The following is a 13,122-nucleotide window of genomic DNA, read 5'->3' on the forward strand; positions in this document are numbered from 1 at the left end:
GGAGCGTGGCTGCTCCAGCTCCCGCATCCCACCTGCACCCGCGGGAGGGAGGGCGAGGGCCCTACCCAGAGGCCCCCACGCCGCTCCTCGTGCAGCCAGTCCCGGAGGCCACGCGTGCTCTGCCCCGCCCCGCCCGCCGAGTTGAGCCCCCCCCCCACCAGGCCCGCAGGGAGGTGCCGTCTCTCGCTGGGTGGCCCTGCCTGTGCCCCTGGAAGTCAGTCGGGTGACTGGCTTGGGGCCCCGCCTGGCTGCTGGGCAGTTCCCCGGAGGCCCCAGGGTGGCCTCTGTATCGGTTGTCACCCTCGGCGGTAAGGCAGCTGGTCTGCGAGGAGGAAGCTGGTGTTTCCGCCAACATGGCAGCAAGGAGGGCGCGCTGTCGTGCAGACGCCGGGCACACGGGTCCCAGTGCCAGGACGGGTGCTGTCCCGGCCACTCGTGGACCTGTGCAGCCCCCACGCGGCACGCGTCCTCCCCCTGTGCGGCCAGCGCACCGGGAGGGCAACCAGGGAACGGCCACCAGGCAGCTGTTGCCTGGGGACTCTGTTTTCTCCCGACGGCCAGCAGCGGGGAAACCACAGTGGAGCTGGGTTAGCGGGGGAACTGGGCGCATCTCAGGGACTCCCCTCAGTCCAGCTTCGCCCGTTGGCTGCAGTGATGGCGGCCGGTGAGCCGGGGCTGGCTGGTGCCACGGTGGCAGCAGCGCGAATCGGGGAGCGAGAGACCTGCTGACCCACCGGCGGTCCGGGTGTGGCTTCCTGCGCAAACCTCTGGGGGGCTCCCCCTCTCCCTCGCCTGCCCCCCCGTATCACGAGGCTGTGAGGAAGCTGAAGGGCAGCTGCGACTTGGGGATACCTCAGGATCGGGACATCTTACTGGGGAGCAGCTCCCTGGAGGCCTGGCCGTCTGCGAGGGGCCGGGAGTTCCGAGCAAGCCCTCGATGGCGACTCTGGAAGGAAAGCCCGAAGGGCTTTGTTGAGGGACTGCTCCCTGTCAGCTGCTGCACGTCTCCGGTCAGTGCTCGGGGTCAGGTGGCCCGGAGAAGGGAGAGGTCATCGGGCCAGGAACTGCGAGCCTGGCCCTCAGCTCCAGGCCCCGGACCGAGCTCGGGCACCTAGCTTCCCTCTCGGCTACGGGAGAGGGAGAGGGGCCCCTGCCGTTCCCGCCCCCGGGTGGGCGGCCTGGGCGGGCAGTGGGGTGCTCTGCAGGCTGCAGGGAGTGGGGCTCCCACGCGTGCCCTTGATGGCTCTGAGTCACGGCCTTAGCCACTGGCGTCCCCTTTGGGGCGCAGGGCAGCAGAACCCATCCCACGGGACACACTCACGTGGTACGTCACTCTCTCATTTATGGAACGTTCTGGAGACGGCGAGCACTGCAGCGCCTGCCTGCCTCTCTGCAGTTACTCTCAGCTGTCGGGTGAATTCTGTAGACAGGCCCTTCCTCTGCCAGCTCACTGCAGGCTGTGGGGGTTGCTGTCCGGGTGGGGTCACACCTAGTCCCGCCGGCGTCCCCTGTGTGAGCGCAAGTGCAGCGGCCGCACCTGGGCCGGGTGGTCTCTGAGGCCTCGTCTCGGCCGGTGATTTCCAACCCCGTCCGGCTCGTGGCCCGCAGAAACGAATTACTAACGTGGTGCAGCACCGCCCAAGTAATTTTTGCCCATCTGACAAATAAATATAATTTGATTCATTCCCACGGGACAGCTATTGTTGTGTTGGCTGCTGCCATCTTATTTATTCGACAGTCAGAGGGAAAAGGGGTCGTCAGTGCCCCTGACGAGACGGCCAGGTATCGCGTGTTTTAAAATTCTTGCGGCACCACGGTTGAAAATCACTGTCTCGGGCAACGTCAGGACAACTGGAATCATCAGAGGCAGAAAGGCTCACAGCGGTCCCGCCCTGTATCGTGGTCACTCGTTGCGGCCTCGCTGTATTGCGGGACTTTCTGAAATAGATCATTTATCGCGGATTTTTCGCTCTGTCGCGGGAGTTTGCGGTACTGTATACGTATGTTGCTAAAGTTACGCAGGTTTAAGAGTGTAGAATATGTTTAAGAATGTAAATAGTGTTTATAAAAGTGTGGGAAAGGTTAATAAGGGACTGGGACGGTTTATAAGTGTGTGGGAAGGGTTTATAAAGCCTTAAAATATAAACACTAAAATAAACGTAAGGTTCCTATTTCACAGATTCTCACCTACTGCGGGGTGGGGGCGGGAGTGGGGGGGACCTAGAACGTAACACCCACGGTGAGGGGTCACTGTACGTCCTTTGTGCCTGGCTCCCAGCCCGCTGATTGGCTGGAGCGGCCTGGATTAGCGGGACTGGTGGGCCCTTCTGCTGGAGAGCTGCTCCCAGTGCGGGAAGAGGTGCTGGTCTCCAGCCTGGGCTGACATTCCCGGCCACTCCTGGGTTCAGGCCGTTCACAGCGGGGACAGCAGGTGGGACGCCCACCCTGCGGCCTCCACTTGCTAAGCGCACAGCTCTGACCTGCCGTGTCCCCACGGGAGCTGCTTGCAGGGCCCCTGGGGTTCCAGACCGGAGCCCTCTGTGTGGTCAGAACCTCCCTGACAGCCGGTGCTGGGAACACCCCGGCCTTTACACGGAGTGAGACCCCGTGGAGGGACAGGGGGTAAGGCAGGCTCAAAGCAGTCAAAGCGCACGCGCCAGGACACTGGTTAGAAAAACCGGACGGGCACCAGCCAGTGCCGGACGACAGGACCCGCAGGGACACCGCAGGGGTGGCAGCAGCACATGCGCAGACGGCGGGAGCAGCTGCTGGCGTCTGGCCTGCACGCTCCGGGGCACAGATACCCCTTTCAGGGTCCCTAGAGATGGGCACCATGCCGACACTGCAAGACCCCAGCGGCCAGCCAGGCCTGCGGGCACCCTAACCCCCTGCAGCGCCGCCCCGCGCCAGGCCCTGGGCCCAGAGGCCGGGGACACGAGGTGACCCTGCAAGAGCCGAGCAGCGCCTGCCACAAAACGAGGCCTCAACGGGTGGGTGTTTTCCCCGACAGACACAGCTTCCTTAATTCCTGAGAATAATTTACACAAACTAGATTCTCAAACCAAAGGGCCCGTGACCCTCAAACTGAAGACACAGCAGGCGCGGAGGCCAAGCGGAGAGGCGTCGGTCCCGTGGACTGGAAGTTGTGAAGAGAAGGCTCCCTGTGGTCCCACTTTAAAAACCACTAAACGCAGTGAGTATGTTCTATTCAGGAAGCATTTTATTGTTGCTCCAAGATAAAGACTCTCCACCAACAGAAAAATCAGCACTTTCAGAAAACCTCCCGCATGACCTTGCTCAGCTTCTGAATCTTGGTTTTGGCAGACATATCCACGTATTTCTCCCCAATGCGGACAATCATCCCGCCCATGATGGACGGGTCAGTCTAGGAGAGGAAACAGGTTGGAAACGTGAAAACGCACGGACAGTTCACGGACCAAATGGAAAGACAAAAGAAGTGCTTTTGAAAGGCTACGTGCTACATGAATCTAACACATAATTATATCTAGAAAAAGGGACACAAGCCGAATTCTGAACGGAATCAGTAATCACGTAAACGGAAAATACAACATTCCCACCACAGGCAAATCAGCATATAATCAGATCTAACTTTTCACTATTTTAAGAGTCAAATTAACCCGAGGAGACAGACCATATAATTGAAAACATACCTTAACTTCCAATTTCAATATCTGGTTTTTACTTAGGAAGCTGTTCAGGACCGTTTTTAGTTCGGAAAGAGTGGCGTCATCTAAAGGCTAGAAAAGGACAAAACCATCCTGTAAAAGCGGACAGAGCAGCACAGAAACACCCGTCGTCGTAAAGGAAGTGCTGCCCTGGCTCCCCATGTTCCGACCTGGGGGCCCCCCAAGCTACAACCCAGGCCCTCGCCAGTGCTGGGCCGCAGGGCATGTGGAGGCCCTGCCGCGCAAGGACCCCTGGGAGCGGCCGCCCGGTCACCACCACCCACAGTGCTGGCAGGACGACGAGAGCTGACCGAGGGGGGCAGCCAGCAGTGCGCGAGGCCAGAGCTGCATGGCTGCGTGGGCACAGCCGGGACCCACTGCTCCGTGGCTGGGAGAGGCAGCCTGCCCCAGCACAGTCATCTTTAAGACCCAGTTACCATGCGCCCTGGCCCACGCCTGGCTCCCTGGTGCGCCTCCCCGAGGAAGCCCGGGCCGCGGTGGCCCCTGCAGGCAGCACAGAGCCGCCCCCCCCCCTCTTGCCCCAATGGACCCTAGTGAGGTGAGCGGGCACCAGTCTGCTGAAGGGAAGGCCACCCACTGTCACACCCTCCCTGCTCACCCACGAGGCCAAAGGTAGCAGAACAACCTCTCTCTGCAAAATTCTATCAGTGTCTCTTGGGGGGTGTGGGGGGTGAAATCTATCAGGGTTCGATGAAAACGTTCCTTGTGGAGACGCTGAGGTCAGAGGCCCCTACGTGCCCCCTCCCATCGGGGCGCATCCTGGGGCCAGGCACCCACCTGCCCTTCCATCCGGACGAGCCTGGGGGCAGCAGCTCTCGCTCGCACTTTGCGATGCGCCGAGAAACCCACCGAAGGTCCCACCAGAGAGGGAGGCCCAGCGCCAGGATCTGAAATCAGCCTCGTTCTGAGGCCTGGGCCCTTAGTCACCAATGACCATTCTTTCAAAAAAGGCCTGAAACTGACTTACCAAGGAGTCTGAACATTAAAAGCATCAGCACTATTTGGTTCTAAAAACCTATAAAGAGAAGCAGCCTTGAAAAACCACATGACTGTGGTCACTGAAGAGTGACCTGCACCGGCGCTTGGCTGCGGGGACAGAACACGGCCACCTGAGTGGTGACGGCTGTCAGCCGGCCGGGCACGCGCGCGCGTGCGACAGCGCCCCTGAAGTGGCGCTCCCTGGGGGTGCGCAGTGCTGCGAACCCCGACGCGGTCAGGCTCCGCGCCCACCTCCCGCGCTGGACCGGCAAGGAGGTCCCGGGCGGGAAAACGCTAATCTAAGTAACAGAGAGGAACTGCGCTCCGGGGAGGGCGCGGGGCTAGGGACCAGGCGCTGCTGGGGGTCTGCCCTGAACCCGGCCTCCCCCCCCCCCCACCCCGAGCTCGTTTCCTCACCTGCACCGTAACTGCAAGGGCCCCCGGCACACAGCAGGGCGCCGTGCATGGTGGCTGCCGCTACAGCCCCCCACCCGGTCAGCAGGGGGCACAGGGCCCATCACCCCGCCCTCCCACTCGCAACCGCCGGGGCTGGGCCCTAGTTTCAGCGTGCTAAGGCGCCCCTCGCCCCAGGCCTGACGAATAAGCACCGGCTAGGGAGGCGCCGGGGACGGACGCAGACCCCCCAAAGCCAGCGTCACGGAGGCCGGCAGAGGAGGGAGGCACACCTCCCACGCGGCCCGCCACGCCCGCACTCACCGACGCCGTGGTCACCGCGCACGGCACCTCCCCGCGGTGCACGCTCATCATGGTCGAGAAGGCCGAGATGACGGCAGGCGTGCTGGTCAGACGGCCGTTCTCCGCGAGCAGGTCTGCGGGAGCGAGGGCGTTTCAGCAACAGGGCGCGCCCGACACGGGGGTCCCGCGGCACCGCGCCCCCCGCCGGAGCAGGCTCAGCTCTCTGCCCGCGAGGTCGCATTTAATGTTCTTTAGGAACGCGAATGGAGAACATGCAACTGTCCCTGCCCCTTTTCCGCCCAGCCACCTCGGCGCCTCCCGACAGCTGGCAGCCTGTTCGGTCTCCGTGTGTCTCTAGTTTTTAGTTTTGTTCCTTGGGTTCCACACGTAAGTCCAGTCACACGGTGTTTGTCTTCCTCTGCCTGGCTCATGTCACTCAGCGTGTGTCCTTCAGGTGCATCCGTGCTGTCACAAGGGTGACATTTTCTTACTTCACGGCCGAGTAGTGTTCCCTTGTACAGATGTCTCAGCTGTTCCATCCCCTCACCCGCTGATGGGAGCCTGGGCCGCCTCCGTATCTTGGCGAATGTAAAAAACGCTGCAGTGAACCCAGGGGTGCTTATGTCCTTCTGAATTAGTGTCTGGGGTTTCTTCAGATACATTCCCAGCATTCCCAGCGGTGGGATCGCGGAGTCAAAAGGCAGATCCATTTTTAATTGTTTGAGGAACCTCCACGCTCTTCCCCAGTGGCCACACCCGTCTGCGTCCCCACCAGCAGGGCACGCGGGCTCCCGTTTCTCCGCGTCCTCGCCAGCACTTGTTGTTTGTTGATTTACTGACGAGGGCTGCTCTGCCGGTGTGACGTGGTGTCTCATTGTGGTTTTAATCTGCATCTCTCTGATGATTAGTGATGTTGAACATCTTTTCATGTCTGCTGGCCACCTGTATGTCCTCTTTGGAGACCTGTCTGTTCAGGTCCCTTGCCCAATTTTTAATTGGACTTTTTTTTGTGTATGTGTGTGCTGTTTTTAAGTTCTTTGTAAGTTTTAGGTATTAACCCCTTAACAGATGTATCACTGGTGAACACGGTCTCCCATTCAGTGGGCTGTCCTTCCATTTTGTTGTTTCCCTTGCTGTGCAAACCTTTCTAGTTTGATGTAGTCCCCTTTGTTTATTTTTTGTTTCCCTTGCCCAAGGAGATTATCAGAAAAAATGCCGAGAAACATCCAAGAATTTACTGCCTATGTTTTCTAGGATTTTAATGGTTTTCAGTCTGCCTTTAATCCATTTTGAGTTTAATCTGGTGTACGGTGTAGGACGGTCTAGTTTCATTGTTTTTGCATGTCCACTTTTCCCAACACCACTTACTGAACAGACGGTCTTTGTCCCATGGTACGTTCTGCCTCCTCTGTCAAATCCTAACTGACCACAGAGGCGTGTGCTTACCTCTGGGCTCTCTGGTCTGTTTACTCATCTGGGTGTCTGTGTTTCTGCCAGTGCCACGCTGTTTCAATCACTATGGCCTTGTAGTGTAGCTTGTCACCAAGCAGCATGATTCCTCCAACTTGGTCCTCCTGTCCCAAGACTGCTGTGGCTACTGGGGTCTTCTTTCAGTTCCATATAAATTTTTGGATTATTTGTTCTAGTGCTGTGAAATACACCGTTGGCATCTTGATGAGAATTGCGTTGAATCTGTGAATTGCTTTGGGTAGTGTGGACATTTTAACGATGTTAATTCTTCCCGTCCATGACCATGGTATGTCCTTCCACTTATTTATTTTCTTCAGTTTCTTTCTTCAGTGTCTTTGAATTTCTTAAGTACAGGTCTTTTATATCCTTGGTTAAATTTATCCCTAGGTATTTTTATTTTGAATGTGATTGTAAATGGGGTTATTTTCTTAGTTTCCTTGATAGTTCATTATTGATGGATAAAAATGCAACTATTTCTGGGTATTTATTTTATATTCTGCTTATTTACTAAATTCATTTATCAGTTCTAGTACTTTTTTGGCACAATCTTTAGGGTTCTCTATATAGCATCATGTCATCTACAAATAAAGAGTTTTACTTCTTCCTTTCTAATCTGGATGCCTTTTATTTCTTTTCTTGTCTGACTGCTGTGTCTCAGACTTCTAGTACTATGTTGAGAAAGTGGTAAAAGCAGACATCCCTGTCTTGTTCTTGATCTTAAGGGAAACGCCTGTAGTCCCCCCCCACCCCCCCGAATATAATCCTGGCTGTGGGTCTGTCATGGATGGTCTTTATGACATTTCGGGATGTTCCCTCTATTCTCACTTTGTTGAGAGTTTTTATCACAGACGGATGCTGGATTTTATCAAATGCTTTTTCTGCAACTATTGACACAATCATATTTTAATTTTCTTTTGTTTACGTGGTGTATCCTGTTTGCTGACTTGCAGACACAGTACCAGCCTTGCACCCCCAGAATCAATCCCACTTGATCACAGTGATCTTTTAAATGTACTTCTGTATTCGGTTTGCTAATATTTTGTTGAGAATTTTAGTACCTATGTTTATCAGAGATTTTGGTCTATAATTTTCTTTCTTTGTGGTGCCTTTATCTAATTTTAGAATTAGGCTAACGCTGGACGTGTAAAATGAACTTGGGCGTCTTCCCTCTTCTTGAATTTTTGGGAATAGTTTCAGAAGGATAGATGTTAGTTCTTCTTTGAATTTTTGGTATTTTGATCACAGCTTACAATGTGATTTCCATATTAATGTCACAGATTCCAATGTTTGGCTACAAATCCTCAAATTAACACTGTCTATATTAAAAAATGAGGACAAGAATGCAAATATCTCCAAGGACAGAGGCACAGCCACTGGCTACCAACCATTCTGTTGGTGTGAATCCCACTGGTGGTCCCACAGACTGAAATATGAGTTTAGACATTATTACATCCTAGTATCTTTAGACAGTGCTCCTCAACATTTGTTTTTTAGCCTCACGTGAAGACGTCTACTGATTATAGAGGAGGAAGAGGGAGGGAGAGGTAGAGGGGAGAGAGAGACAGACAGACATTGATGGTTGCCTCCCATACGCGTGCTGACCAGGGATCGGACCTGCAACCTTTTGGTGTACGGGACGATGCTCCAACTGACCGAGCCCCCCGGCCAGGGCAAGGCAGTGCTCCTCAACCTTTAATGTACAAGCTCACCTGGGAGCTAGAGAGGACACAGGCTGGGGGTCCTGTGACACTCATGCCCTCACCCACACGCCACGCTTCCAAGAGCAACATTTCGGAAGACGTCAGTGAAGCAGATCTAGTACTTACTGACGAGGTTGGACGTGAGGGGAGAAAACTTCTCTTTTGCAGCCATGTCATTCAGGCTCTTCACCTTCACCGAGCGCTTCACGTAGGGGTTCATGATTGAAGCAGCCATCTTTGGATCCTTCAAGATTTGCTGGAAGTGCCAAGAAATAAGTTCTTTAAGTCTTTAGGGCATCAGTGATCCAAGTGATCACACACACTTTCTTATGAATCAAGCATTTCATGAAATAAATCAGCACCCCCAAAGCACAGATAAAGAACGGCTTAGTCAAATAATCTTCTCTGCCTTTAAGAATATACCACACCATGATTTTGCATAGTATACAATGCTTTTTGAAAAAACGTAGACTCTATGAAATTTCCTAAAATTTAGTTTTGTTTTTCGAGAGATTTTATAAAAAAGTGAACAGCCCAAAGACCCAATTCACTGCATTTGTGAGTGTGTTTAACAGGGTAACACCCTAGTTTTCCATGTAACCAAGGACACTACCGAGGCCACTGCTCAAGTGCAGACCCAGAAAGGGGCCTTCTCTGTCTCGGGCTGACCCCTTACAGAGCTCTGGAGAACCCACCCAGCCAGAGCAGGAGGGAGAACAGCCAGGAAATGGGGGATGAGGCGCCATGAGAGCCCATGTTGTCGCCACTTTAAGTCGCAAACGTCTGCCTCCCGTGACCGATGGCCGCCCGCACCCTGCAGCTAACACCCCGCCCTGCCTCTCTGCTGCGGGCCAGCGCCTTCTCCAGGGCCCGGCCCAGACGCTGTCCCTGATCCACTGCCATCTCATGCGAACACTGTTCCCCGAGTGGCCCCGGAGAAACCACATTTGCCCAGAGAAACGGCTGGCTCACGCAGACCGGAAGCACTCTGGAGTTCAGGTCGCCCAGTGGACAGTTAGTGACACTCTGTTGCATCACACTCTCCTCTCTGTGCCAAAAAATCGCTCATCTTCACTTACAAAGAGCGTTACGGTACCCGCCTCCCATCTGCGTCTCCAGGTCCCTGTGGATTCCGGTTTTAGTCATGCCCCCCCTAATGCCCACGACCCAGGGCATCCCCTCTGATGGGAACACCACTTTCAGCTTTAAGACGGGAATAACTGCCAAGCAGTGGGCAACAGCCGTCGCCTCCCGAAGTGCCCTGAGCCTCCCCACCTGCCCCCAGCAGCCAGGTCACTGGCTCCGTGAGGACCGCGGGGGTCGCTCCCACCAACAGAGCCCAGCCTGGGAATTCTTCCCCAGTGGGCAAGATTAGGCATCCGTGGATTAAAAAGCCTGAGGAAGCCTTAAAAGCAGCGCGCAGCCTCCTCCGGGGCGTGTTCTAGGCTGTTTCCCTCCCCTCCCTTAACGCGGGCCTTCCTGCCGGAGGTGGCGGCGGCCAGAAACCAAAGGGGCACAGGAAGATGTGCCCGGCCTGTTAACGTGGAGAGCGGCGAAAATCTCCGTGGGGACACCCCTAGCGAAGTTACAGCGCAGGCTGCTGTTCGCTCAGTTCGTTCACTCTGGTCTTCGTGGTAAGAAAAAGGGAAGCCCCCCCGCCCCCCCCACTGCAGCCTCCTGGTCTTCCTCTTCCTCTTTTCAGTCAGTCCTGCCTGGCACCGGTGTGGGACTCACGTTACTAACTTTGCTGCCTAGGAGGCTCGGCTCAGGCATGTCCCCTCACGACTTGGGAATAAAATGATAATTAAAACCAAGGAAAGGCTTCATAAAGAAAATAAACTCCCAGGAAAACAAAAGCATAATATTTTCTAAAGACTATATTGAAAATGCCTGGAATACAAGCATCGGTTTTCCAAGGTCCCTTTTTAATTCACTTTTGAAACGGCAAATTTTCTTATGTTACCAGCTCGTATATCTGTTTCTTCTCTGAGCCTAAGTCTTGGTTCTAATATCAATACCCTCATATGTATGTCTGTGCCTATTATAAAATACTCAGAATAATGACACCCGGTACTATTATTATCGTGATTCCAGAAAACACGTTCTTTCTTCCTGGTTCCCCGCACTTCACCTCTGAGGACATACCTCCTTAGGGGTGCGTAATGAAACAGCTAAAGGAAGAGATATGCAATGAGAACGGAAAAAGTCATCATCAGAAAAGCTACTCACTGCTACTCTCAGCAGTTCCTTTTCTACTTGTTCCAGTTTATTCTGTTTGGATGCCGCCGAGTACAGGGCGGTGGCGTAGCGACCTTCGATACCGTAGACCTGGACAGGTGGCTTTGAAGAAGGGCGGGGCGGGGAGGAGAGGAAAACCAGTTAAGACAATATTATACTGTCAACTTCAAAATGAAATAGTTATAGTTTAAAAAATGCACCTTTATAGCACAAAACAGTTTAACCATGGCGCCAGAGATCTATCCTAAATGGCAATTCTCAACAAATCAACAGTTTTTCCTCGGCTGGGTCAGCCTTGGAGCTTCCAACTTCTCACCCTGTAACGGGGGTCTAACGTCCCTTGCAGTGTAACTGTTCAGAATTAATCACGTTAATGCTGAGAGCAGCTTACGCTGCATTTGTATGTAACACTAGGCAGTTTGCATTCCGAGTACGGGAGGTTTCTGACACTGATACAGGGCAGTTCTGAACACGTTTTGGCCATGAAAACAGGTGCTCATGAAACATATGAGCACACGTCATACATCCCACAGTGCTACTAAAACGTCTCTGCGACAGTCCCCAGTTCAGGGGAGCCCCCAGCAATCTCCTGCGAGCCTGACGCCTGACTTATTTTCCACCACGGACTGCAGGCTCTCTCTGCACCGGCCATCAGTGCAGGACTGTGCACCCCCAGCGGCAATGGGGGGCTGCCCCGGAAAGGCTGAGGCCTTGAGTGACTTGGAGCTCCAGGACGCTCTCAGTTTCCTCTTCTATACGCTGCAGAGACCCGTTACTTGCCATCACTGTTCTGGGGTGGAAGGAACCCTCCTATTGAAAGGTCGCGCCGGGCCTGTCCCACAGCCCCGCGCACACAGCCGCGTGGGAAGCTTCAGGCCGGAACGGACAGAAGCCCACGCGCGCCCCGACGGTCCTGCTGCCCGTCCGACCTACCCGCACCAGCTTGGCGAACGGCCGCGCCACGGACGTGCTGAAGCATCGCACCTTGAAAACAAAGCGAAGCAGGTCACACGGGGGTTCCGAGAGTTACCTCTGCGTTTCGGGAAATACAACATGTTACGTGTGCCTTCTCCAGGGCGAGTCCCTGCATCGGCCCGGAGACCGCGGGCGGCGAGCCCCCTCCCGGGAGTCAGCCGCCTGCCGAGAGCCGCCCCGGTGCCTGGGGACCGGCCTTCCCACCCGGCCCTGCGCGCTCGGACAGGCTGGGGCTCAGCCTCCAGCGGAAAGAGGAAACGCCAACTTCGGTGAAAGACATGTTTCAAGGAGAAATTAAAGGTCTTTTTTTAGTATTTGCATCACCGCCCTCGGGCAGGGTTTTAACACAAAGCGGAGGGTGCCGGTCACCGTGCGCAGGTGTCCCTTCTCGGGACGCACAGGCCGCCTGACAACAGCCGCGGCCCGAGGCCGAGGCGGGGCCGCTGGGGTCTGTCCTCCCGCCGGGGCGCGGGTCACCCTCAGGCCGCTCGGCCCCGCGGGGTCGCCACACCACCGGCCGCGAGGACTGAAGCCCCGCGCCCGCGTGGGAACGCACGCGCGCAGCAGAGCCGTCGCGTGGGTAAGCGGGAGGGGAGCGCGGCCGTCGGCCGGGCCCCTCGGTGGGGCCGGGTCTCAGCTCCGGCCGGGCCCGGCGACCGTTCCCGTCCCATTTCCCGCACAAAACCCGTGCGCTGGGCTTCACCGCCGGTCCCGGCCGGGCTGGGCACGGCGGCCCCGGGGCCTGACGTGGGGGCGGGCCGTGCCCTTCGCTCACACCGCGGCAGCGGGCCCCCGGCTCCCGGGCGCTCTGGCCTGCTCGTTCCCGGAGCCGTGCTCGGAGGACGCCCGGGTCAGGCGGACAAGGGGTCGCCCCCACTCGTCGGGCCCCACGACCCTGAACGGCGGCCGCGCTCCCCGAGCGGCGGCCTCGCACCGTGGCCCTAGGGCTCTGGTGCGGCCGTCCCCGGAGGGGTCCTCCCGCGGGCGTTCAGGCCCGCCAGCCTCACCTGCCGGGACAGCCCGGACACCGCTGGGGAGGCCATCTTCTCCCGGGCGGCTGTAGGTCAAAGCCGAGGTGGGAGAGAGGCGCGAGGGCGCACGCGCGCGTCAGCGTGGCCGCTCGGCCCGCTGGGAAATGTAGGCGTACGTCGTCAGGCCGCATGCGCAGGGGCCTCCCCCGCGCTGGGAGTTGTAGTGCTTAGACGCGGCGGTGGGGGCGGGACTGTCGGGCTCAGACAGCACCCGAGAACGAAAGCCCTGCGTTAACCGAGTGCCCCTTGCTGTCGAATGGGTTAATTGTCGCTAGCTTTACCGTCTCCGTTTAGATAAACACGGTGGCATTTGTCCCGCGTCACCTT

The 13,122-nt window shown here is 56.3% G+C and overlaps 1 protein-coding gene across 1 annotated transcript; it reads right to left on the reverse strand.

Moving 5' to 3' along the window:
- Nucleotides 1-3,198: 3,198 nt before the first annotated feature.
- ATP5PO (ATP synthase peripheral stalk subunit OSCP) lies at nucleotides 3,199-12,856 on the reverse strand. The gene is made up of 7 exons (XM_090271511.1): nucleotides 12,772-12,856; nucleotides 11,723-11,773; nucleotides 10,781-10,891; nucleotides 8,678-8,807; nucleotides 5,403-5,515; nucleotides 3,672-3,758; nucleotides 3,199-3,385 (listed from the first exon to the last, which is right to left on the reverse strand). The coding sequence occupies exons 1-7, from the start codon at nucleotides 12,805-12,807 to the stop codon at nucleotides 3,272-3,274; spliced, it is 642 nt and encodes a 213-aa protein (XP_090127637.1). The 5' UTR covers nucleotides 12,808-12,856; the 3' UTR covers nucleotides 3,199-3,271.
- Between the last annotated feature and the right edge of the window lie 266 nt (nucleotides 12,857-13,122).

Source organism: Furipterus horrens, unplaced genomic scaffold, assembly GCF_987537825.1.
Source record: "Furipterus horrens unplaced genomic scaffold, mFurHor1.1.pri manual_scaffold_1, whole genome shotgun sequence".
Lineage (NCBI taxonomy): Eukaryota > Metazoa > Chordata > Mammalia > Chiroptera > Furipteridae > Furipterus > Furipterus horrens.

Bases quoted from the DNA above. Each gene is read 5' to 3' on its own strand.
- ATP5PO (XM_090271511.1), bottom strand. From the start codon at position 12,807: ATGGCCTCCCCAGCGGTGTCCGGGCTGTCCCGGCAG. The intron at 11,774-12,771 runs GTGAGGCTGGCG...TTTGTTTTCAAG, and splicing joins TGTCCGGGCTGTCCCGGCAG to GTGCGATGCTTCAGCACGTC. The intron at 8,808-10,780 runs GTGAGTAGCTTT...TGGCACTTCCAG, and splicing joins AGGAACTGCTGAGAGTAGCA to CAAATCTTGAAGGATCCAAA.